We start from the raw sequence: 27,210 nt of genomic DNA on the forward strand, positions 1-27,210 counted from the left end.
TATTTTATTGTTTAATCGGTCCCAATAAAAATGATGCTTGATATCAGCCTTAAGACTTTTTTAATGTTGTGTTTCCACTTGATTTTCTTTCTGGAGACGTATAGTACATCTCAGTTTAACTGGAGTACTGACCAAAAATTAAAACGGGCTACCTTGATATACATATGATGGCGCTTTCACTTCGTCCAATGTTTCTGATGATTTCCAAAGGTATGAAATCAAACCTTCAGCATTGACCAGTTTTGAGTGTTTTGGGGAGTCCTTTTCCCCACAGAGCGATTCACTGGTACCGGTCCTGGTGGTCGCCGTTCCCTAAATGTTCCTCGTCCTCTTGCATGGTCACCCCTCTTTTCTTTTTCCAGCCCTGTTTTCGACCAGATGGATTCTCTGTGGTTCCGTAACTCTTTTTGGGAGCTATCGTGTTCTCGCTGGTGAGCTCAGACTCTTCAGCCAGCTCGTCCTCATCAATAATGCCGCATTTATCCTCGCTTGTGCTCTCAGGGTTGGCCCAGTCCTGCTGCTCTCCCGAAGCAAAGATAGCGTAGAAGATGACTCCTGTGTAATGCACCATGGACGCAATTACAAAGACATTCTGCCACTCCAGGCGAGTCTGTGGGGAGGTGATGGGAGTCAATGAATTTCCATTTCAAAAGGAGACTTAAAGACATTTTGATCATGCACCGCTGGGATAACTTACTCATGGTATCAAACTACAACTGCAGGGTGTTACTCATGGTATCAAACTACAACTGCAGTGTGTATAATACATTTGACAAGGCTGTTCATAATTAACGATGGGTGCAAAATTACACAAAGGCGTTCGGTGTTTGGCCAAAAACCAAACATGATACGTTTTTTACATTGAATAAAAAAGCGTTTTAAAAGAATATTTAAGCTGGAACTTAGGCATTAAACTTCAGTAACAGTCAAGATAAGAGCAGTGTAACAAATTAACTTGTCATACCTTGTGTTTAGTCAGGGCTCCTACGATCAAAGGACACACCATACCTGACAGTGTTCCCACCCCGTTAGAAATGCCCATCAGGATGCTGGCATAGCGAGGAGCAATATCCAAATGATTTACATTAAAACCTTAAGACACAGTACACACAAACATTAAATTATACTTAAAGAGTGACACAAATACAAAATACATTATCTAAACTTGAACATGGTTTAGATCCACAAGCAAGTTTCGATGTTTTGGTTGCCTTAACAATAGTCTATAAAATATTCAGAAGAGCCTTTAGGAAGGTTCTGCAGGCTCATGCCGATATTCTGCATCACACCCTAAGGAAAAGTAGTGCTGCATTCTGTTTTTTAGAAGTGTTTCATAATTCAAAACAGAGCAAGCAGAGAAAAAGGTACACAAAAAAAGAAGTGTATCTGTAACATCCTGCCCAATTAAGTGCCTTCAAGGGAGTCAAGGTTCAAACAAAACCCTCATGTTTAAGGTTAGGTATATGGTTGAACCAGAGGTCTTAATTTTCAGGGATCACACAAATGTTACTTGGGGTGTGATGTGGTCATACCTGAGATGGCAAATCCACTGAATCCTACAGCCAGCACCAGGAAAGAGATGGCGACTCCTCGAGTGTGAGAGAATCCTACCACCAACAGCAGAGTAGCCTCCATACCAAATCCTGTGAAAAGTAACAGAGAATGTGAGCGGTTATCTCATAAAAAAACATTGAAGTGTACAGTAAGGTCCTGACTCATGTTTGTAATGCTTTGAAAACAACTTCAAGTGCTTTTTTTTAACAGTTCCTGGAATATACAGAAAAACGTCCAGCGGAGGACATAGCTGACAAAGGGAATCAGATCTCAGTGATTTTTGAGAAGTGGGACAAAACAGGGTGCAATGTTGAAAAAATACAAACCCTATGTTTCGGCAAATTAAATTACATGTATGTATCCAACATATACTAAGCTACTGAGCTAAGCTTTGACACAACCTCCCAGCTTTTGTTTTTTTTTACCGTCATTGGCCTATCACCACCGTCAGATGTCAATTCTGTCAGATTTCCTGTCTGACGGTGTTGACATATTTAACGTTTCTTAAACATAACAAATGGAATTTATCTAGTAGCCATTTGGTTTTTCTGTTGATGTTAGGTGCTAGTGTGAACTACTTCAGGAAAATAAAAAAATAAAAAAATTTCAAATAACTTCTTCAGAAATTGTAAGTCGGTGTTGACATGGTTGTGACACAGGACTTTCAAGATTCGGATTGTAAAATATTCTAAAACTACAACACTTATCAGAGCCTGTCTGATTCTAATGTACTATGCAGAGGTAGAATTTGACAAGAGGTCCTTCAAAGTGACAGCTGCCCCTTATTTCGCCTGATTTTATTACATTTTACATAATGAAATGTCTGACGGTGTTGACTTACAGTCCCACCACTTAGAATCCTTATAAAACATGAATGTGTTGTAGAAAAACTGTTTATTGATATGAGATATTATTTAGTGTTTATTTTGATGAAAAAACCTCTTTTTAATCATTAAAGTACATTTTTAATAGGTTGTATTGCATAATTATGAAAGATTGAAACCTTCTCTGAGGACACACTGTTTTGGACGTCGTGAGAAGATAACAAGTGTCATATATTTCACATAATAATGATACAATTAAATTTAAGGGGATAATTGTACTCCAGACATTATATTTTTAATCCCTAATAACATCTACAATTTTGAATATTTTTAGTTTTAAACATAACAGCAGTTATGGAAGACGGCCTTTTGTCCCGGTTCTCAAGAATCACTGACCTAATCTTCCTATATCTGTATTGATAGTTAGTTTTCGAGGAAATGGATGATTTGAGGGCACTCTTACGAACTATATATTACAGTGAAACCAGGGAACAGGATATCAAGATATGATGACCAAATGTGTTGCTTCTCATTCACCATTACGTACCTCCACAGTTCATTATTTTTCTCACATTGGTGGTAGACATGATTTTGTTACTGCGTAAGTAGTCAGCCAGCTGTCCTCCAATAGGAACTACAATTGTCATCACCAGGTGAGGGATGGCAGACAGGATCCCCACCTGTTGGAAGATCATACATTCAGGTACCAAGGATGTAAATCCATCCTAAATCCATCCATGATTCTCTATGAGTCTGTCTTAATGGATAAAATTCCATCGTTAGTTCAACAGCTATAGTGAAGCTTTGAAGGCCAACCTTGCTGATGGGGAATCCAAAGACCTCTTCAAAATATGCCGGCTGGCTGATGAGGAGCAGGTAAAAGGTCCAGCTGCGGCAGAAGTTGGCCACGATGATGGCATATACGGGCATGGAGGTAAAGAAACGACGCCACGGAGTCTTGAATTTCTGTTATGGGCAGATAAAACTCAATGTATATGTGTGTAAGGAGTTTAGCGAAATAAAAAAAAATTGTGATGTCCAGAACCTGCAAGCATAATATGCTTAAGCACCTCATTCACACTCAATTTGCGTATTGTTTCACCGATGGTGGTCTCAATGTACGACCTCTCCTCGTCTGTGATCGTGGGATGTTCAGCAGGACTTCCATATGCCAGCAGGAGCCACATGACATACCATATGATCCCAAAAACACCTTTTCATAATCAAAATAAAAACAAAACAATTAGAAGTCAATGGATCCCTTTGCACATACTTGAAGTGAAGGCTTTGTAACAGTCAACACAGACTAATTGAAACAAGCTCCGACCTCCTTTGGACCACGAGAAATTTTCATTATAAAAATGAAATGAACAAGGTATGAGTCACAGTGCCCAGACAGGAAAATGCTAATTTACATCAATAAATCATGAGATTATATCATGGCAGAATCAGAGAAGATTTTTATTAAAACACGTTGGCAAAGTATGAAATTTATGTCAGTGTTAATCAAACCCTAAAGCAATTCAGATAACACGTATTGTGCTGAGCATACAAAGTAGGCTACAACTTCAAGGAGAGCACCAGTCAGGGATTATTAAAACCACTTTGCATGTCACTGAATTTACACTGAGTGTATTTTATGACTCAACGTTTGATGAACATCATTAATGGCTCACTTTATGAATGTATACTATGTTCCACAGATTTGTAGCCTACAGCATCAAATGGGACGTTCAATTAATGTCATATTCCATGGGAACGGAAAGTGGAATATGGTTTTGAGGATAAAATACAGTTGTACAGTTAAAAACACTGACTTGATATTTACGATACAATAATGATGTGTTAAACACATCAATAAATTCCTATAGCATCCCGATTGAATTATGTTGCATATTATCCCGTTGATCCCTGGGAATATTGATCAGCTCTGGAAACAATTGTAATGTGTCATTCTCAGTTTTATAGTTATTGACAAAACATAACATCCCTTGCACAGAATAAATAATATGACATTTTGTGAAATACTCATATTCCTTTTCTTGATGAGAGCTACATGAGAAGATTTCATTAGACACTAATGTTTGTACGTTTTGTATGAAACTACTGCTGGCAGCCAGTTCGCTTAGCTTAACATAAAAAACTGAAAACGTGGGAAGCAGCTAGCTTGTCTCTGTCCAAAGGTAAATAAATTATCCTAAGAGCACCTATGAAGTTCAAGAGATTCAAGGGATATGTTGTCGATTTATTTGGGGTTATGTGCCATGCTATTTCTTGACCTCCACTGGTTGCATGGCACACTTTTGCCGATGTTCTGTTTTCCCTCTGTTTCCAGTATTTATGCTAAGCAAAGCTAACCAACATATTTACTTTTCAGACCTAAACAGGATCTTCCTATAGAACTCTCAGCAAGAAAGAAAATAAGCACATTTCTCAAAATGTCCCCAACAAGTCATACACAATAATATACTGTATGGCCACACATGTCTTTTGACTCCTTTAAAGCCCTCCGGAATGCTTTTAAGATTTGTATCTTTCTCACACATATTGTACGTAATTGGAAAAAAAGTAAGTTTGGTTTTATTCCAGCAGCCATAAAACTGCAGAGGTAAGAGGGAATTTATAGGTCAGTGTATAAAAGCACTTGCATTTTTTGGGTCTTTCAATGTTATTTTAATTCATTACTCTTTTTTATCTTAATAATTAATATATTTTTTCTCTTTTACATGTTTTTTTCTAGGAGCGAGAAGAAATGGAAGTGTTTGTTGAGATTTTATGCTGGACAAGTCTTACCGTATATGTAGAAGACCGAAGACCATCCGACATACTGAACAAGCACACCAGCCAAAGGCATGGCGATCACCGCTCCTGCATAAGATCCTGTGAATAGTTGTTTTCAGATTTCAATGTCAAGGTGAATATTATAGGTGAATATTGTATCGGCAGTAAGATCAGATCTGATAGTTACTGTAACTAAAATAACGCTAAGCATACAAGATTTATATACAACATACATTTTTATTTCTGACGAATTTGAAATTACTTAGTTACAGTGCTTATGTTGCACAAAACAGCAACAGTGTATAACATCCTAAAAAATACAAAGACATAGAAACACATTAGTCTAATTGGAACAAAATGTGTCATTGGCAAGGTTGAGACAGAGAAGGTGTTTTAATGTGTTTCCTATTATTGGACTGATTCATGAACACTGTTATTCTGAATAGAACGGACGGCATGAGAGTGCTTTGGGACAGTAGCAATGTGACACTTCATTTAGGTGAATAGCGGGAGAAGCCCTTTCAGAGTATGCAGGTGAGCTGTGTTCATTTGCAGACAATGTCAAGTGGGTTTTGATGCACGGGTTGTCATGGTACCAGAATAAAGTGCAACACAGTGCAACACAGTTATTTTAATTTCAGTAGAGACAAGGGTGGATGAATCTGAAAATCAAAATAAGCTGCCTCACGTCCATTTACTGGCCAGCCTTATCAGTGTGACTTATATGGATGAATCTTGGTGTTGCGATAAGTTTGGAGCATTTTAAAAGGCTAATCAGAGGCATCACTCACCACAGAACGAAGTTGTGGCCAGTCGACTCCGCTCAAGAGGGGGCGCCCACTTGGACCACATCCCGTGGCATGCAGGGTAGGTGACACCCTAGCATGGACATGGGGTGAAAGATGTCAAAGACCAAAGATAAACCTGATTGAAAACTTTTGATTCATGCATTCGACATTTTGGGAAATTACACTTGAATAAAAGATTGATACCTCTCTTATATTTGTGCGATACATATGAAGTCATTGAACAGAGGCCGTTAGCTGTGTAATTGTCCTGCATATACTGTACTGTATATACAACATCATTTGTTGTTTTATAACTTGAGTTTTTGTATGGAATACAAAATTACTGAACATTAATGACTGCTGGTGTTAGGTTCATTTTTATCGTACAGAGATGAGGGTTGATCTGCCACTCTTGGCAAGATAGTGAAAAGAAAAAAGTATTTTCCCTAAATGCCGTATATCAGTCATTGTTTTTACCACCATTATTTTTTCTTACCTCTACTAAGCCCTGCAGGATTCGAACAAACATGACACAACTGTAGTGCACCCTTGCAGCTGACGGGATGAACATATTGAGCATGGACGTCAGGAAAATGGCAGCACCAAACACCCTGCAGAAACACTGGTATTTCAGCATATTGTGTGCGTGGATGAAAGCTTAGGTGATAACATCAATGTCCATCTGAATAACTCATATTACAGTCTTAAAGCCTAAAAAACCTAAATAATGTTATATTGATTATAGAGAAGAAGAAAAAAAGCGTTTTAGGCCCATCACACTTTTCATTTATTCCTAAACAAAATTAGAAAATTAAAACCTTGACTTAAAATGCCATATTCGTCTCATCTGTCTGCAACAGGTAAAAACCTCACTGAGTTTGAAAGCTGGTGTAGATGTCTGATACTGGCAGGAATTATATCATAAAATATCACACAGCCAAAGGATCTCAGCCAGCCTTATAAATCATACACATCTCACGCCTCTGCCTTTCATGCACTGAGATAAAGACATCCCATTCAATCCACAAGTTTCTACTTCATCACCGCGGTGCCACTTCCTTCTCTTTTCTCCTGCCCCCCCCCCCTCCCCCTTTCCTTCTCTTTTTCCAAAACAGTGTTTAAGTGACACTTGTAATATTCCAGTGGCTGGTGTTTCAGAGAGAAATCAGAGGCAGGATCTTTCATTATTAACTCTGTCAGCGGCGTGTCCTCTTTTCCTGTGAAGCTTTTATTACAGGACTGCTATCTGCTCAATCAGCACCGCTCACCTCACCGTACAGCTTTAACCCTTTAGCCACACAGCCTGTGAAAACACCCCCCACCCGCAAACCTTTATCTCTTTTTAGTCCTTTCTATACATACGTTAACAGAGCTCATCCTCATCCTCAACTCATGGTAACATATCGCCAAAAAGCAGAATCCCCACACACACCTCTCATATAACATCTAACGATGAGCAGCAGCATCAGTTGTGTCTGCAATGTGTCTTTAGGGCTGCAACTAATACTTATTTTCATTAATGATTAATCCTTAAATGTATCCGTTTACGAATGTCACAAGAGAAAGGTAAAAATAAAAATGTCCCTTAAAGACACGTAGAGAGGGTCAAAGGCATCGTCATTAAATGCTTTTGAAATCAAAACCCAAACCCCTATTAACAGTGTTGCAGTGGAGCGACTGACATTTTTTAAGTAATGAAGACCATGTCACCTGTTGGCAAACAGCTTGTTGGAGATGAAACCACCTGGGATTTGAGTAACGATGTAGCCCCAGAAGAAAGACCCGTGGATCAGCCCTACTGTCTCTGGGTCCCAGTTAAACTGAGCTCTCTGGAAAAGGAGAAAAAAAGAAAGAGGCACTTTAAAATATGGAAACACCCCCATTTTCAACAGACTTCAGTCTGTTGAGTTGGTCTCAAAAGAAAAATTACACACAGTGTACAAAGTCCTAGAAGTCAATAACCCATGGATCTTGTCTGAACGATCCAGATACCTGAAGCACTGGAGTCCCATTGATATAGACGGTGTTGTTGTTCACCATCTCCACAATGGCCACACCAAGGTTGCAACGGATCCCAAATGAGATGCAGAAGCCCAGGCCGCTGAGGATGGCGATGATGTATCGCTTGGGCAGACCCCCACAGCTGCAGTCCAGCAGAGGGGCAGGATGCTTTTCATATGCCACAGGGCGCCCATCTTCCGTCAGTTCAATGTTGTCCTCTTCTACATTGCTACCATCAATTTTCCTAAAAGGCAAATACCAAGGAAAGACAACATGCGTGCAGGAGCATGTGTTCGTCAGTCGTACTTGTCAGTTTTTACCTGTTCAACTTGAAGGAAAAATATTTGTCTTTACTCCTTTTCTTTATTTCAGTATCCCATTTACGTTTTTTTGGGTTGAAAATCACACATGCATGCATCCTATCCCATTTTTATGTCCTATAATTTTTGTTTAAATGTATTAACACGAAACAAAACTAGCATAATAACAAGAGTATGTCTGCTGTCTTACTGGGCCGGAGGTGAAGCCAAGACACACAAGTAAAACATAACTATCCACATATGTTCCATTACCCAAGATCCAGCTCTGATACTGTTTGTCCCCCCTGATCCTGTTATTCATTTTCTGTTTACACCATTTCTCCTCCAGAAAGAGAAACTGCAATCAGTGTTTGATAAACATTTAAATCAGCTCTTTAAATTAGCTCAGTATTTGAAGAATATAAAAGAAGTGTAATTACAGTTGTTACATCTGGTTTGTCCTGCTCTATTTGGGATTATTGGAAAATATTATCCCCAAAAAAAAACTTAGTCAAGAAAATCTATCTTTGATCATATATCACTATTAATGAACAAAGGAGAAAAAAATCCCATATTCCATTTGTTTGTATTATACGTCAATGGGTTCTTATTATACATGACAAAGGTGTATACACATTAAAGACACACACACAAAATGCATTTACAGGAAATTTCCTACTTAAGAGTTGTATCTCTTAAAATGACGAGTCTTCCATTGATATGTCTCCACCATCAACCAAATACATATGTATTTGAAATATGTATCAGGTACGAAATATGTATTAATGTGTTAAATTATAATCTGTGATTACATCACTGGCATCGCAAGCACAAGAATCAAATCATTATTTATTGTTAGGCTCTCTGAGAACACGATGGGCATAATGTGATCACTTTCAGACCATCCTGCATGCATCTGACAGGAGAAGTTTCAGATCTATAATTTGGTAATGCATACAGTTACTTTAAAAATGCATCTACACTGTGAATACAAACCATGGTATAAGTTCAATACTCATTCAATGCAATACAACATTTAAAAAAGCTGCTAAGTATGGTTCAAACACACTGCACACATACAGTCTTTATGTCTAATACCCACCACTCTCCCTTCAAACCCTCTCACCTTTGCAGTTTTCCTAGAGAGTCCCCGACTGTGCTCTTCACTTCTTCCTTCCCAGGCTTAGGCACCTGTTCCTTCGAACCCGCTAACCCACCAAAAGGCATTGTTCTCTGCGTCTTTATTTCTATCACTCTTTATCTCAAAATGGTGTCCTGATGTCTCACTATCACACTTTGTTCTGAGGAAGGTAAAAAAAATTATAATAATAATGTAATTACTAGAAGCTGTTCATCATCCTTCTCGAGTTTGTGGCACCGGAGATTGGCTCTCCCTCTCAGTGGTGCCACGGGTAACCTCAGCAAGTCCGTGGAGAAGTGGAAGGCAGGAAGATATCAAAGTATTCCTCAATGTTTTAAGCACCACGCATTCAGAGTCTGTGGTACTTGCCTCATCTCCAAAAGATCCAGCTTGAGAAACAACTGATGAATAAGGACGAGAGCAAATTAAAGTGTAGAATCCAGGTTTTAGTCTCTAATCATTGTGAGCCCCCTTTTGACTGCAGCTGAACTAAATGGACCGCTTACATCTCCTCTTCATCTCATGACTGATCCATTCCTGGTGAGGAGGGGCAGGTGTGGCTGGTTCTCAAACCCCAGCCTATCATCTGATAGCATGTAGCAGCCCAGTGGACGAACAATTAAATATGCATGAGGTTGACAAGTTGCAATGAGGAGTTACAGGAGTAGCTGGACTGCTGTGGTGTAAACTGGGAGCAGGTAAACATATGACAAAGCCATCAAGTCCCTGGTTTACACTACTGCTTTTCCATACCTGCTATTTACAGGTTCTGCATTTAGAGAGTGACATAAATCATAACTGCTGCCAAAAACCTGTATTGTTCATGGATGAAACTGATAAGCATTTCCCTGCTATTTTTCTTTTCTTCTTTTTTTAGAGTGAAAACATTTTTTACATGGAGCTTCTACGGCGAAAAGCGAGGCATTTCTGTCGCCAGCAAACACGACAGTTCACAATCCACCACAACAGGTATTTTCTTCTTTTTTTAGAGTGATTTTCCTTTCTGGATAAACAAATATGCAGGATTTTTTTTTTATTTGAAATTTTTATATAAAATGTACTTGTCCAGATGGTATGGGCCTGCCTGAGCCCTAAGTCTGAGTCTGTCTTAACGATGGACTGTTGCAAAGCAACTGCCTAGTGTGGTGCTGGTATGCAGCTGTTTATGGACTCAACCCCCAGTGGACACGCATTAATGGAACGGCCTTCTGGTTTTTGTAGGTACTCCACAGGATTTAAATCAGATACTACTTCAAAATTGGATTTAAGTAAAATGTATGTTTAGGTTCCTCTAAATAACGGTGTTAGTCTTTGAGATAAACAAAATAATAAAATTCAACCAGCAACACTCCCAGCATATTGATGATGACTTTATTTCAAGCTGATATGCAAATGTATTGACTTAAATTACATTGCAATGTCGCAAAAAGACACATGCATCCCTTACAATGGCAAACAGAAGCTAGAAAAGGTGTAAACAAACACTTTCAGATATAACTCTCAGTCTCAACTGAACATGATCATCTTGGCAGTATTCTTTTTGTTCGACTAATTTTGTAAAATTAGCCAAAACCACAGCAATTTAATAAGTAAAGTGGTTTATGGACTTGTTTTTTTCTGAATATAATATCTAAATGGGAATCCAAGTATGTTAAACTGTCCCTTAATATTTTTTATTTCTAAGTAAGACATGCCTACCATCTGGTGTTCGGAAAGAGGAAGTGTACAATGTTTCATTCTGCAGCGAGACATAGGCAATCAATACACCTAATAATACTGACATATACCCAGTGCAGCCAGTTTTGTTGCACTAAAACTATCTTAGGACTTTGGGTCCCCTGGTGAATAAATATTGTGCTGTATGTATAACACATTTTAGTTTAAAAAACAACCAAAATGCAGGCTTAGAAGTAACCATAATTGCTGGTTAAGGTAAGTGCTACTAAGCAAACTTGGCATTCTAAACATTTATCAAACTTCAAGTTGCTCAATTTGTTCATGGATCCTTAAACAAAACACCACGTCCATTTTTCTGCAATCTCTTTATCTCTTACAATCAATTTCACAATGATCCCACCCGAAAAGCCAACAGAAACTTTCTCCTTTATCATTAAAAAATTCTGTGAAAAATAGTTTACTATATCAATAGCCCCACCTAATTAAGTAATTTTTATGACACTTTTCTCTTCACATTTTGTTTTCTCTCCTCTTTTGATTCATCGTTTCTCCTGTCCCTTTTTCTAAGACTACATGTTTTTTTTAATTATCTCTACATGTTATGTATTGTCGACTAATTGTATAGGGAACACAACATGGGTTGAGGTTTTCTGGGTTTGATTTGTATCTGTGTGTATCTAAAGTGTATAATTGTAGTTCTTTTTAACACGTGCTTCATAAAATTCTAATCAAAATTTAAAATTTAAAATTAAAAAGTTAAATCAACACCTCTCTCAAACAGTTTCAACAAAAACTGAACATTAATCCAGTACAAAAAGGCCAAGCTCTGGCTCTAATGTCAGCTCTGTCTGGGCCATACCCAGAGCCAGGTGCAGAGGGGAGCAAAACAGCATTCAATCAGGTCTGATCCTGAGCTGGGATGCTAATGAATCCAATGTTAATTATTCATTTATAATAACAATAGTTGGTTATTTAACAAATGGGTGAATTAAAATCCTCTTTATAATTTATTCCACATTGGCTGTTTAATATATGTTATCCACATACAGGTGATACTCGTATTATTAGAATATCATGGAAAATTAATTGGAATTGAGGCAAGAAATCATTCAAAAGGGGCCCAAACCAAGTACTGAGTACATGGATGATTATACTTTATAGAGGGCCGACATTTCTGTATTCAAAATCCCTTCTTTATTGATTTCATGTAATATTCAAATTTTCTGAGATTTTGAATTTGGGGTTTTCATAAACTGTTAGCTATAATAATCAAAAGTATAACAAATAAAGGCTTGAGATATCTCACTATGTAATTAGTCTATATAATATATTATTTTCACCTTTTAAGTTGAAGTACTGAAATAAATGAACTTTTGCATGATATTCTAATTTTTCGAGTTTCACCTGTATGTTTGCCTAAATTGTTTCCCCTTATCTTCTTTTGAACAAGGCTTTGGTTCTGGAAATCAAATACAGTATAAGGCTGCATTCTCTCCAAATCCGGCGGTGTGGTTGGTTTTCTCATTCATTTGAATGAGGCCAATCTGTTTTGGCTGTGGCACTCCCCGAAAAAGACAAAGCCACTTACAAGTAGAAGCCTGCTCAACTTTTGGATTAACGCAGCCCTCGGCACGCTGCAGAAGCCAATCACAGCATAGTAATATGGGAGCGTCTCCCCAGGGGCCGACTGTCGACACACAAAGGGTATGTTAAGTGAAACTTAACCATCTGCTTGATTTGATGTTAACGCAGCCTAAGACATTACATATTCCCACTGCTCATCAGCCAATCATTATTGTCTTTATTAAAACCCATCTTCCTGTACCAGCAACCATAGCCACAGTGTCTCTTTATACTAGGGTTGCTGGACGGGTCCCGGGATTTCGGGATTCCCGTGAAACGAGTCAGTCCGGGAGTACCGGAAATTGGCCGCGGGACCCGTCCTCCCGTTTTGTTTTGTTTTTTTCGTTTTTTTTGAGGGGGGATATATTTTTAAATATTATTTAGACAGGCAGGCATACGAAATACCAGCGCCTCTACAATACTGAAAGTGCTGTGTCCGAGGAAGAGTCTGATGATACCCAAGAATATGCGTATCAGCCAGAGCCAATCGAGCAGACGATGACCCAGAGCCTTACTGCACATCTGCAGCAGGCAGTCATTAGCCTCGTTAGAGATGTCGCCGTCTTGCTCAGACCTGCGCAATTATGACGCTCGGCTTGCTGAGCGCACAGCATTTTTGTTGTGCGCTCAGCAAGACGGGCTTCATAGTTGCGCAGGTCTGAGCAAGACGGCTCCAAGTCGAACGAGGCTAATGACTGCATGCAATGTCCCGAGCCAGACCAGAGGTATGGGAATGACCTCCACAAAATAATTTTAAACGAGTTTGCGCTCTTCGAGGCAACCAAGAGCGACCCAAACACCTGCAGCAGCTCTACTCTGCACTTTCCACCATACAGCCGACGTCCGTGGAAGAAAGAGCGTTCTCGGTGTGCGGTCAGTTCGTGACAAAGCTCAGAAACAGGCTGAGCAGTGTTTCTTGAAGTCACACTTCATGAAAATAAAAGAAAGGAAAGCTGGAAAGTAATCTTGCTTAGCGTGTCAGTTTGAATAGGCTGTTAGTTCTGTCATGTCTTATTTCACACGTTAAGAGCAATCGGTAGTGCATTTTTTGTTATTTGCCTATCCTTTGGAAAATATTCAATTTAAACTGATTTCGTTCATAGAAATAAAAATAGATTGTTTGAAATACATTTGTTCGCCAAACACCGTTTTTTGGCCATGTTTTGATATTGAACCTCTGTGAAACATTTTTCGTATTTTCTTCATAAAAACACCGTTTTCAATAGGCCTATTTAACTTCTGGAAAATATTTTGCCTAATTTGAATGGCTTTTCTTCACGTTATTTAAGTAGAAATAAAACGTGATGTAATATAGCGTTGTTCTGCTGCATTTATTTATCTATTGGCATTGATTTAGTCCCATTAAAGTAGTATTAAAGGGCAATAATGGTTTCAACGGGAAATCCCGGGAAATCCCGTGAGGAGCTCTGAAATCCCGGGATTTGAAAAGGGGCCATTTCGGGAAATTTCAGCAACCCTACTTTATACCCCTCCACTGGTCCTGTGACATTGACTGCCAGCCTGTATCACTCCTTCTGCATCCACGTCTTGCCATGATATGGATTTTGCTATACCTTCACGACTACAGAGACTTCTGGGTCTGATTTTATCTGAGTTAATTTCGGACACTTAAAAGGTGTTTTAATCTATCGGTAACAGACTTGTGGGTGTTGGCACACGCGTAAACAAATATTCTGGGACACACATCCTGCGGGTACTACGCATCTGCGTTTGCCCTTTTTTCTCTGCGACAATGTTACCACACTACAGTACAGCAGCCACACATCCAACCACTGACGCACTGCTGACAGCTGTTGGAGGCGGCGCACCACTTCACCTCAGGAGGCGCGCCCATATTTTTTAAGGGATGCGCATCTCTCTCAGGTCTCTCTGCTTTAAATGAAAGAGGAATACTCTGTTGAAAGTCATATTGACTTCATACTAGCAGCTTTCGCTGTAGTTTTACCATTTCCTGGTGTGTGTCTTTCAAGTTTATTTGTAATATTGCCATAGATGTCATTGTGAAACTATATAGAAGTAATCTAATTGTCAATAAGGTCGGACCTTTGTTTGTGTAAGACAAAGCAAGGTTGTTATGATTGAGATATCAGATATTTAGACTAAGATTGCGTTACAGTATGCATGTTATGATTGAGATATCTAGACAAGTAGACACTATAATGTTTGTGTATTTATCCTGAATACTATGACCAGTTATTTCTGCAGTCCCCTTGTGAATGTGGTTGATGACTCTTGCTTGCAAGCAATATCTTTCTAAAACTTGAATATTGTGTTAACTGGTATTTTTTTGCCAACTTTGTCAATATTATGATACTCAAGTACCTGTCATTATTTCTTATTTTAAGGATTAAATACCACTTCCAAACAATATTTTTTTATTTGCTTCAATCTTTATTATTATTAGCTAGTGTTAAAATTGCCTTGATTTAGAAGGGCCGATGAGCTGTGCGTCGGAGGCAGAAGGGCTCTAGCAGGTGGTAAACACAGTCTGACGGGCAGCCGTTAGGGTCTGCACTACAGTTAGTAGCCAGTGTGGTGGCCAGGATACCAATGGAAATTAGTATACCCACTATGGTAAGGCCAACATTCAAAGCAACTCTCAGAATACCCTTTGAAGAGCGACGCAACAAACCTCTGTTCTCAACCTCAAAAGCTTGAGGTTCCACAGCATCATTCTGCTCCTCGGATGTCATCTCCAGGAGGCTCTCCTCTCTATGTTCATCAAGAGTCATCTCCAAGAGGTTCTCCTCTCTATGTTCATCAAGAGTCGTCTCCAGGAGGCTATCCTCTCTATTTTCCTGATGAGTCGTCTCATCTTGTTCTGTATTTTCAGCCACATTTCTACATTCTTCTCTGAAATTTTCAACGCCAGCAAATATCTCCTTCTTCTGTTTCATCTCCAGCTGGTCTTTAAGATCAGAAATTGATTGTTTAAAATTGGTTTGGACGATGTAAAGCTCCTCTATCAGTTCCTGCTTTTGATAAATGTCCCCGTCTAGCTTTGTTATAAGCTCATTGTTATTCCAAATTAGTTGCTCAGCCTTGTCCAATTGGTACTGAAGATCTTGCGTAGCTTTCTTCAGGTGTTTATTTTCTTCATTTTGTTTATCTTTTTCTCGAGTCTGCTCATCGATGAAGCTCTTATTCTTCTTATTCAGAAAGTCGTCTTTTTCCTGAAAGTCACGTAGTTCTAGCCTCAGCCTTTCAATCGCTGCCTGATTGTTGTCCTTCAGCAATTCAAGGTAGGCCACCTCATCAGCAAGGGACTGGTTCTTCGCAGTTATCGTTTTGTCATTTTCTTTCAAATCATGAATTTCTGCCCACATGTTTTCTTTCTCTGTCTGCTCTTTTTCTGCTTGCGATTTGAACATAGCCAGTTCAGCTCTGATTGTGTCATTGAGCTTGCGGAGAGAGATCTCGTTTTCCTGCAGATCCTGACAGTCTGCCAACAGGTTTTTATTTTCTGCCTGCATTCTATTTTTTTGGTGTTCAAGTTCAGCCACCCTCTCTAATAGCTCATCTTTGTGGCCATGTTGATACTCCTCTACACACTGGTCAAAATCATAAACTGCTGCCTTCAGCTGATCAATTTCTGCTTGTTTTGTCTTATTCATTGATTCAAAGTGGGCCATCTCGGCTATGAGATTCTCGTTCCTCTCATTCAGGATCTTGTCATTGTCTTGATGACTCTCCAATGCTGCCTTCAACTGTTCAGTTTCTACTTGTTTTGTCTTAATAATTGATACAAAGTGGGTCACTTCAGCAGTGAGGGACTTGTTCCTCTCATTCAAAATCTTGTCATTGTCTTGATGACTCTGCAACGCTGCCCTCAACTGTTCAATTTCTGCTTGTTTTGTCTTTACAATTGATACAAAGTTGGTCACCTCAGCAGTGAGGGACTGGTTCTTCTCATTCAGACTTTGTTCATTGTCTTGATGACTCTGCAACACTTCCCTCAGACTTTTAATATCTCCTTGTATTTTCTCCTTCAGCGATTCAAGGCATGCCACCTCATCAGTGAGGAACTGGTTCTTCTCAGATATCATTTTGGCATTTTCTTGCAGCTCATGAATTTCTGCCTGCAGATTTTCAATCTTGGCTTGCTTTTTTTCTGCATGAGATTCGAGCAGGGCCAGTTCAGCACTGATCATCTCATTGAGCTTGCTGAGAGAGAGAGAGCTTTTCTGCAGATCCTCCATTTTCGTTTTTAGGTTTTCAAGTTCAGCCACCTTCTCTAACAGCTCATTGTTGTGGCCTTGTTGAGACTCCTTATCATGGTGCTCAAAACCATAAACTGCTGCCCTGAGCTGTTCAATTTCTGCTTGGTTTGTCTCATTCATTGATCCAAGGCATGCCACCTCATCAGTGAGGTACTTGTTCTTCTCAGTTATCATTTTGCGATTTTCTTGAAGATCATGAATCTCTGCCGACATACTTATAATCTCTGCCTGCTTTTTTTCTGCATGAGATTCAAGCAAGGCAAGTTCAGTGCTGATTGTCTCATTGAGCTTGTTGAGAGAGACCTCGCTTTCCTGAAGATCCTCCATTTTCTTTTTAAGGTGTTCAAGTTCGGCCACCTTCTCAAGTAGTTCATCTTTGTGGTCATGTTGAGACTCTTTTACAGAATGCTCAAAATCATACACTACTGCCCTCAGCTGTTCATTTTCTGCTTGTTTGGTCTTGTTAATTGATTCAAGGTGGACCACCTCAGCAGTTAGATTCTCATTCTTCTCATTCAGAATCTTTTCATTGTCCTGATAACTCTGCAATGCTGCTGTTAGACTTTCAATCTCTCCTTGCTTGTTCTCCTCAGGTGATTCAAGGCATGCCACCTCATCAGTGAGGGACTGGTTCTTTTCAGTCATCATTTTGCTATTTTCTTCCAGAACAGGAACTGTTGCCCACAGACTTTGAATCTCTGCCTGCTTTTTTTCTTCATGACATTTAAGCAAGGCAAGTTCAGCGCTGATCGTCTCATTGAGCTGGCTGAGAGAAAGATTGCTTTCTTGCAGATCCTCCATTTTCTTTTTTAGGTGTTCAAGTTCAGCCACCTTCTCTAACATCTCATCTTTGTGGTCACGTTGAGACTCTTTTACAGAATGCTCAAAATCATACACTACTGCCCTCAGCTGTTCATTTTCTGTTTGTTTTGTCTTGTTAATTGATTCAAGGTGGACCACCTCAGCAGTGAGATTCTCGTTCTTCTCATTCAGAATCTTTTCATTGTCCTGATAACTCTGCAATGCTGCTCTCAGACTTTCAATCTCTCCTTGCTTGTTCTCCTCAGGTGATTCAAGGCATGCCACCTCATCAGTGAGGGACTGGTTCTTTTCAGTCATCATTTTGCCATTTTCTTCCAGAACAGGAACTGTTGCCCACAGACTTTGAATCTCTGCCTGCTTTTTTTCTGGATGAGATTCTGGCAAGGTCAGTTCAGCGTTGATCGTCTCATTGAGCTGGCTGAGAGAAAGACTGCTTTCTTGCAGATCCTCCATTTTCTTTTTTAGGTGTTCAAGTTCAGCCACCTTCTCTAACATCTCATCTTTGTGGTCACGTTGAGACTCTTTTACAGAATGCTCAAAATCATACACTACTGCCCTCAGCTGTTCATTTTCTGCTTGTTTTGTCTTGTTAATTGATTCAAGGTGGACCACCTCAGCAGTGAGATTCTCGTTCTTCTCATTCAGAATCTTTTCATTGTCCTGATAACTCTGCAATGCTGCTGTCAGACTTTCAATATCTCCTTGCCTTTTCTCCTCAGGTGATTCAAGGCATGCCACCTCATTAGTGAGGGACTGGTTCTTTTCAGTTACCATTTTACCATTTTCTTGCAGATCATGAATTTCTCCCAACAGACTTTGAATCTCTGCTTGCTTTTGTTCTGCATGAGATTCAAGCAAAGCAAGTTCAGTGCTGATCGTCTCATTGAGCTGGCTGAGAGAAAGATTGCTTTCTTGCAGATCCTCCATTTTCTTTTTTAGGTGTTCAAGTTCAGCCACCTTCTCTAACATCTCATCTTTGTGGTCACGTTGAGACTCTTTTACAGAATGCTCAAAATCATACACTACTGCCCTCAGCTGTTCATTTTCTGCCTGTTTTGTCTTGTTAATTGATTCAAGGTGGACCACCTCAGCAGTGAGATTCTCGTTCTTCTCATTCAGAATCTTTTCATTGTCCTGATAACTCTGCAATGCTGCTGTCAGACTTTCAATATCTCCTTGCTTTTTCTCCTCAATTGATTCAAGGCATGCCACCTCATCAGTGAGGGACTGGTTCTTTTCAGTCATCATTTTGACATTTTCTTGCAGATCAGGAACTTCTGCCCACAGACTTTGCATCTCTACCTGCTTTTTTTCTGCATGACATTTAAGCAAGTCCAGTTCAGCACTGATTTTCTCATTGAGGTTGATGAGAGAGATCTCACCTTCCTGCAGATCCTTCACTGCTGCCAACAGGTTTTTGTTCTCTGCCTGCATTTTCTGTTTTTGATGTTCAAGTTCAGTCACCTTATCTAACAGCTCATCCTTGTGGCCATGTTGAGCCTCGTCTACACGATGCTCAAAATCATACACTGATGTTCTAAGCTGTTCAATTTCTAATTGTTTTGTCTTATTTATTGATTCAAGGTGTGCCACCTCAGCAGTTAGATTCTCGTTCTTCTCATTCAGAATCTTTTCATTGTCCTGATAACTCTGCAATGCTGCTGTCAGACTTTCAATATCTCCTTGCCTTTTCTCCTCAGGTGATTCAAGGCATGCCACCTCATTAGTGAGGGACTGGTTCTTTTCAGTTACTATTTTACCATTTTCTTGCAGATCATGAATTTCTCCCAACAGACTTTGAATCTCTGCCTGCTTTTGTTCTGCATGAGATTCAAGCAAGGCAAGTTCAGTGCTGATCGTCTCATTGAGCTGGCTGAGAGAAAGATTGCTTTCTTGCAGATCCTCCATTTTCTTTTTTAGGTGTTCAAGTTCAGCCACCTTCTCTAACATCTCATCTTTGTGGTCACGTTGAGACTCTTTTACAGAATGCTCAAAATCATACACTACTGCCCTCAGCTGTTCATTTTCTGCCTGTTTTGTCTTGTTAATTGATTCAAGGTGGACCACCTCAGCAGTGAGATTCTCGTTCTTCTCATTCAGAATATTTTCATTGTCCTGATAACTCTGCAATGCTGCTGTCAGACTTTCAATATCTCCTTGCTTTTTCTCCTCAATTGATTCAAGGCATGCCACCTCATCAGTGAGGGACTGGTTCTTTTCAGTCATCATTTTGACATTTTCTTGCAGATCAGGAACTTCTGCCCACAGACTTTGAATCTCTACCTGCTTTTTTTCTGCATGACATTTAAGCAAGTCCAGTTCAGCACTGATTTTCTCATTGAGGTTGATGAGAGAGATCTCACCTTCCTGCAGATCCTTCACTGCTGCCAACAGGTTTTTGTTCTCTGCCTGCATTTTCTGTTTTTGATGTTCAAGTTCAGTCACCTTATCTAACAGCTCATCCTTGTGGCCATGTTGAGCCTCGTCTACACGATGCTCAAAATCATACACTGATGTTCTAAGCTGTTCAATTTCTAATTGTTTTGTCTTATTTATTGATTCAAGGTGTGCCACCTCAGTAGTAAGATTCACATTTTTCTCATTCAGAATCTTCCCATTGTCCTGATAACTCTGCAACAATGCTGTCAGACTTTCAATCTCTCCTTGCTTTTTCTCCTCAAGCGATTCAAGGCATGCCACTTCATTAGTGAGGGACTGGTTCTTTTCAGTTACCATTTTGCCATTTTCTTGCAGATCATGAATTTCTGCCCACAGATTTTGAATCTCTGCCTGCTTTTGTTCTGCATGAGATTCAAGCAAGGCAAGTTCAGCGCTGATCGTCTCATTGAGCTGGCTGAGAGAAAGATTGCTTTCTTGCAGATCCTCCATTTTCTTTTTTAGGTGTTCAAGTTCAGTCACCTTCTCTAACATCTCATCTTTGTGGTCATGTTGAGACTCTTTTACAGAATGCTCAAAATCATACACTACTGCCCTCAGCTGTTCATTTTCTGCTTGTTTTGTCTCATTCATTGATCCAAGGCATGCCACCTCATCAGTGAGGTACTTGTTCTTCTCAGTTATCATTTTGCGATTTTCTTGAAGATCATGAATCTCTGCCGACATACTTATAATCTCTGCCTGCTTTTTTTCTGCATGAGATTCAAGCAAGGCAAGTTCAGTGCTGATTGTCTCATTGAGCTTGTTGAGAGAGACCTCGCTTTCCTGAAGATCCTCCATTTTCTTTTTAAGGTGTTCAAGTTCGGCCACCTTCTCAAGTAGTTCATCTTTGTGGTCATGTTGAGACTCTTTTACAGAATGCTCAAAATCATACACTACTGCCCTCAGCTGTTCATTTTCTGCTTGTTTGGTCTTGTTAATTGATTCAAGGTGGACCACCTCAGCAGTTAGATTCTCATTCTTCTCATTCAGAATCTTTTCATTGTCCTGATAACTCTGCAATGCTGCTGTTAGACTTTCAATCTCTCCTTGCTTGTTCTCCTCAGGTGATTCAAGGCATGCCACCTCATCAGTGAGGGACTGGTTCTTTTCAGTCATCATTTTGCTATTTTCTTCCAGAACAGGAACTGTTGCCCACAGACTTTGAATCTCTGCCTGCTTTTTTTCTGCATGACATTTAAGCAAGGCAAGTTCAGCGCTGATCGTCTCATTGAGCTGGCTGAGAGAAAGATTGCTTTCTTGCAGATCCTCCATTTTCTTTTTTAGGTGTTCAAGTTCAGCCACCTTCTCTAACATCTCATCTTTGTGGTCACGTTGAGACTCTTTTACAGAATGCTCAAAATCATACACTGCTGCCCTCAGTTGTTCATTTTCTGTTTGTTTTGTCTTGTTAATTGATTCAAGGTGGACCACCTCAGCAGTGAGATTCTCGTTCTTCTCATTCAGAATCTTCTCATTGTCCTGATAACTCTGCAACGCTGACTTACTCATTGATTTGAGGCATGCCACCTCATCAGTGAGGAACTGGTTTTTTTCAGTTATCATTTTGCCATTTTCTAGCAGATCATTAATTTCTGCATGCAGATTTTCTATCTCTGTCTGCTTTTTTTCTACATGAGATTTTAGCAGGGCCAGTTCAGCGCTGATGGTCTCAAGTTTGCTGCTAATATTCTCATTGAGCTTGTTGAGAGAGAGAGAGCTTTCCTGCAGTTCCTCCATTTTCTTTTTTAGCTGTTCATGTTCAGCCACCTTCTCTAACAGCTCATCTCTGTGGTCATGTTGAGACTCATCTATACAATTCTCAAAATCATACACTGCTGCCCTCAACTGTTCAATTTCTGATTGTTTTTTCTCATTTATTGATTCAAGGTGGGCCACCTTACCAGTATGATTCTCATTATTCTCATTCAGAATCCTCTTGTTTTCCTCCTGATGACTCTGTAACACTGCCCTCAGACTTTCAATCTCTCCATGTTTTTTCTCCTTCAATGATTCAAGGCATGCCACTTGGCCAGTGAGGGACTTGTTCTGCTCAGTTAACATTTTGCCATTTTCCTGCAGATCATGAATTTCTGCCGACAAATGTTCAATTTCAGCCTGCTTTTTTTCTGCATGACATTTAAACAAGTCCAGTTCAGTGCTGATTGTCTCATTGAGCTTGCTGAGACAGATTTTGCTTTCCTGCAGATCCTGAACTGCTGCCAACAGGGTTTTTTTCTCTGCATGCATTTCCTTTTCTTGGTGTTCAAGTTCAACCCTCTTTTCTAACAGCACATTTTTCTGATCATGTTGACCCTCCTCTACACAATGCTCATACTCATTGACTGCTGCCTTCAACTGGGCAACCTCAACAGTGAGATTCCCGCTCATCTCCTTCAGAATCTTCTCATTGTCCTGATGACTATGCAATGCTGCCCTCAACTGTTCAACCTCTGCCTGTTTTGTCTCTCTCAGAGATTTTAGTTGATCCTGTTCAGCAGTGAGGTTGTCATGGAGGATCTTCTCACTTTCCAGTAGATGTTGCACGGTTGCCTGCAGATCTTCATTTCCAGTGCTTAGTTCGTCTCTCAGAGATTCGAGCTGGACAAGTTCATCAGTCATACTCTCATATTCCTTTCTCAAACCCAACGTCTCCTCTTCCAGCTTTCTTATGTAAATGTCATTTTTTTCCCTGACATGTTCCTCTTTTAACAGAAGGTTGGAGACACGAGCTAGATCTTTGTTACTGTCTGTGTTTTCACTTAACAACTGTAGCCTGTTAATCTCAGCCTTGAGATCTGTTAACTCCAACTCATGTGCATTTACATGTGAATCTAGCAAGAACTGCAGCTTTTTTACCTCAGCATTCCCATCTGTTATTTGCAACTCAAGTGCTCTTACTTCGGAGTTGTGTGATAACTGTAGTCTGGTTTTTTCAGCAATGTTCAGAGCATTCTCGTTGTCTAACTCAAATATCTTTACCTCCAACTGGCAGCTCAAGTCTTTCTCCTGGCCATGCAATTTATGAACATCTTTTAACTCCAACTCAAGCGCCCTTACTTTTGATTTGAGTTTAGAGTTTTGCTTCTGCAGTTTATGAACATCTTTTAACTCCAACTTAAGCCCCATTACTTCTGATTGTAGTTCAGAATTGTGCTCCTGTAGTTGACTAACATCTTTTAACTCTAAGTTTAGCACACTTACTTCTGATTTGAGTTCAGAGTTGAGCTCCTGATTCCTCACTCCTGTTCTGCAGCTGATTTCCAGCTCATGATCTCTTTGTACAAGCCCCCTAGGCTCAGGTAGGCCTACATCTGCCTCCGATACATAAAGTCTGCGTGATTCCTTTACTATCTCTGAACAGCATGGAGCGGTGTCAAAATGATCTTGAGACATACTTAGCCCACTTTAGGAAATAAATTATTCACAGCTCCTCAAATGGGAGAATGTATCAACCAATCGAGCTAAGATAATAAAAAAAAATGTTATTTAGCTGTTCTCCCTTACCGCTTTCCACATGTATTCAAGAAATCCTTATAGTCCGTTTGTTAAATAAAAAAAGTCTTCCATTCCAGAACAAATCTAAACGTAACGGCTTCCGTGCCTTTGATGTGTCACCCGCTCCTTTGATCAGCGACGACGTCACGGCAATAGGAGCCGTCTTGCTCAGACCTGCGCAATTATGACACGCGTCTTGCTGAGCGCACAGCATTTTTGCAGCATTTTTGCTGTGCGCTCAGCAAGCAGGTCTGAGCAAGACGGCTCCTTCTCAAACGAGGCTTTTGCATGCGCTTGCAGTGTTTTATGATCCCTCAGCACTCAACATATTTAAAATATTTATATTTAAAAAAGCAGAAAAAGAATAAAAGTTGTTTCAATAACTGCCATCAATTAGGCTATTTATCCACCGAGCACAGGTTTCTTTTAGTTTCCTTCCACATACAGGTAAGGAGGATGAGCTGCCTACTAGAATAGACTGTAAAAAATACAAGGTTTACAATTTTCAAAGTTTAAAGAGAAACTAGTATGTTTAAAACGTTATAAAGTGCTGCCCTCTGGTGGTACAAGAAGGAGGAACGTGCAGCAGGCTTATTTGTCTCATAGACCTACTTTAGTTGACATAGCTAGAGTGTGCAATTGCATTGCTATGAAAATATTGTTGGAAATGGTCTGGTAGAATGTGGCCCCAATATTTATCCTTGAAGATAAAAATACATGTATGCAGGATGTTTATGTTATAGGTAGGTAGTTAGTATTTTAAGTTAGAGAAAAAAGGAAAGGATGGATCCCTGGGCTTTAAATTTGACCATCCTAACTAATTGTTTTGAATTATATGACGTTTGTATTAATAAGTGGGATAGGTACTGGCCCATAACTGTAATACAATGTTAATAAGCAGAATATATTAAAAAATGTACCGATTTTCCAAAACATTCCAACAGAGATTTTTTTGAACACATAATCAGTATGTTCTTTCCAAAAACATCTTTGGTCAACAATTACCAACAAGAAGCGAGTGGAAGTCACTATATTAATTAAATTGCCTGCGACAGTGACCTTGGCTTCATGTAAAATTATTACCTTCCAGAATATATTTTATATACAGTATATATACTGTATTTATACATATACATACAGTATATATATACTTTTGATGTAAAAGCATATATATATATATATAGTGACCGTTTGTTTGGTTGAAACCATTTTGAGAAAGACACCATGACACAAGACAATACAGCTCTGTCAGACACACAGTTATCAACATGGACATATTGCTGTCAGTCGACAACTTAACTCTTATACTAGTTGTAAAAATTTCCTTGTAGACCATATCTTTAAAGCTTGGATAGTAATATATCATGGTCCACAGTGTCAAATGCTTTTTAAAAATTCCAAAGTCTAATGCAGTATAGATTTTATCGAAATGAATATGTTTGAGGAGTCTTGTGCACCCACACAAGTTTGTCAAGAGTCTTTGAAAAACATGGGAATATAGGGCGATAATTGGTAAAAGCACTTGAATCATCTGATTTGAATACAGAAATAACGTTTGCAATCTTTAGGTCACTGGGAACAAGAAATTAAAACGAGGCTTAGTGATATAAGATGTTGTTTCTTTCAAGACTAGCTCTAATTTCGTCATGGCCTGCTGTTGATGGTTTGAGCTGGTCAATGATTTTTAATATCTTATTGGATAAAAGAGGTAAAACAACCATCATTATAATCAAGGGGACTTCCACCTGTCCACCTGGAGCCACATTGACAAAAAATATCTGACCTTACATGTAATCTCCATATTCAACAACCTGTAACACAGAATGCCAGTGGAATGACGAGTGGAAATATCCAGTCTCATGAAAGCATTCACAATGAGTTAATATAGGCTATTAAACACACCAACACAACACAAGTGCAACACCAAAGCTAGTTTACCTCTGATAATATCGAGTTTACTTGGTCCCTCAAATATATTTTTTCAAGCTTACAAATCATAGTCTATGTTTAAACCATCCACATAAATCATATCATATCAAACCAAACATAAGTACATTACACGGTAAAATATGAAATATGATGAACATTTTACCAGGCCATCCAGAATTAAATGTTTTACCCACCACATTGAAATCCTTGTAGATATGTGCATTTCCCATGCCACAGCTACACCACAAGATGGCAGTGTTGCATTTTTTTTCCCCTATAATTTAACTGAAATTACTACTCTATTGTTACAATAATGTGTAATTTTAAAGAATATAAATAATCTGTATAATATACAGGTGCATTTAAAACAATTACAATATTATGGAAAAGTTCATATTTTACTGTAATTTAATTCACAAGAGAAACCTTCACATAGGGGAGAATGGTGGAATCTGAGGCATCGGGTAATGTGAGCCACCCCCTGTATCTAGGCAACGGAAAACATTTGTGGTCATGTGAGATATATGTTTTCAAGCCCCTCTCATTTCCCCATGGCCCTGAAAGAGAGGACCTCATGGTGCTGTGGTAAGCATGTTTTTTTCACCAAAATAGGTATTTTGCGTGTAAAAGTAAATTGTATTGCTGTCAACTTAATCAACTGTTGTGCCAAAGCAAATGTATTCACGTAGAAAAACTTCTATCATACGTGTTGATGAACTACCAACATATAAAAACCATGTGATGATATTAGCTAAAGATTAGCCTGGAATGCTAAGAGAGGTAGTTTTTTCTCAAGTTGTAGTGGTGGGGAAAGTGAGCCAAATGCTGTGGGGGAAAGTGAGCCACTGTCTCACTTTCCCCCACCATGAGGCATACGTTTAGTTTAGTCTTAAACATATTTTAATGTAATTTTATATTACATGACATGTTTTATTTTAATGGCATACACATTGTAGAAAAGCCATCATGCCAAGGAAATACACCAGGAAGACGACCTGGGGCAACCACACGGAAAGAGCACCTTCTCATCTTTCCCTGTAACCTTCAGGGCTGGAATGTAGAGTAGGCCTAGTTGTAGAGTATGACAGGCTGATGTTATAATCCAGTTGGATCTTCTCCTGTGTTCTGAGTCCCAGGCTGTTCAAGCTGGTTCTGATTTTCCTATGCTTTGACCCCCAGACACAAGCTGGCTCTAAGGGTCCTGTGTTCTGACCCCCAGACTGTGTTCTAATCTAACTGGTTCTATCTTTCATTTGAATCTTATTAAAACCTTTTGAATTATAATATGTTATATTTGATTTTGTTCAGAGTTACTTTCAAGTGTTTAGAAAATTTGCTTTGCTTAATTGACCAAACCCCATCATTCTTTTACTAGTCCGACATTAGTTCTGGAATGTGTGGCTAGCTTTCAGGACAATATGTTACATATGTTATGTTATGTTACAATATGTGTTGTTATGGTATGGTTTCAGAGTGGAAAAAGTAAGTGGATCAGTTTACCCCACAGCTGGGGTAAAGTTTAGTCTAGTTTTGTTGATGACAGTTTACAGCTCACAAAAAAAAATCCAGCATCTCGAAAATATTAGAATATAACAT

At 39.3% G+C, this 27,210-nt stretch overlaps 1 protein-coding gene across 1 annotated transcript; it reads right to left on the reverse strand.

Moving 5' to 3' along the window:
- Positions 1–280: 280 nt before the first annotated feature.
- On the reverse strand, positions 281–9,474 carry slc17a8 (solute carrier family 17 member 8; the record flags this gene model as incomplete). The annotated part of the gene is made up of 12 exons (XM_080028086.1): positions 281–610; positions 965–1,092; positions 1,533–1,643; positions 2,926–3,058; positions 3,195–3,344; positions 3,449–3,591; positions 5,172–5,258; positions 5,951–6,038; positions 6,444–6,558; positions 7,658–7,776; positions 7,940–8,192; positions 9,374–9,474. The coding sequence occupies 12 exons, from the start codon at positions 9,472–9,474 to the stop codon at positions 281–283; spliced, it is 1,758 nt and encodes a 585-aa protein (XP_079884212.1).
- Positions 9,475–27,210: the final 17,736 nt, after the last annotated feature.

This window comes from Ammodytes marinus (assembly GCF_949987685.1).
Source record: "Ammodytes marinus genome assembly, chromosome: 5".
Classification (NCBI taxonomy): Eukaryota; Metazoa; Chordata; class Actinopteri; order Uranoscopiformes; family Ammodytidae; genus Ammodytes; species Ammodytes marinus.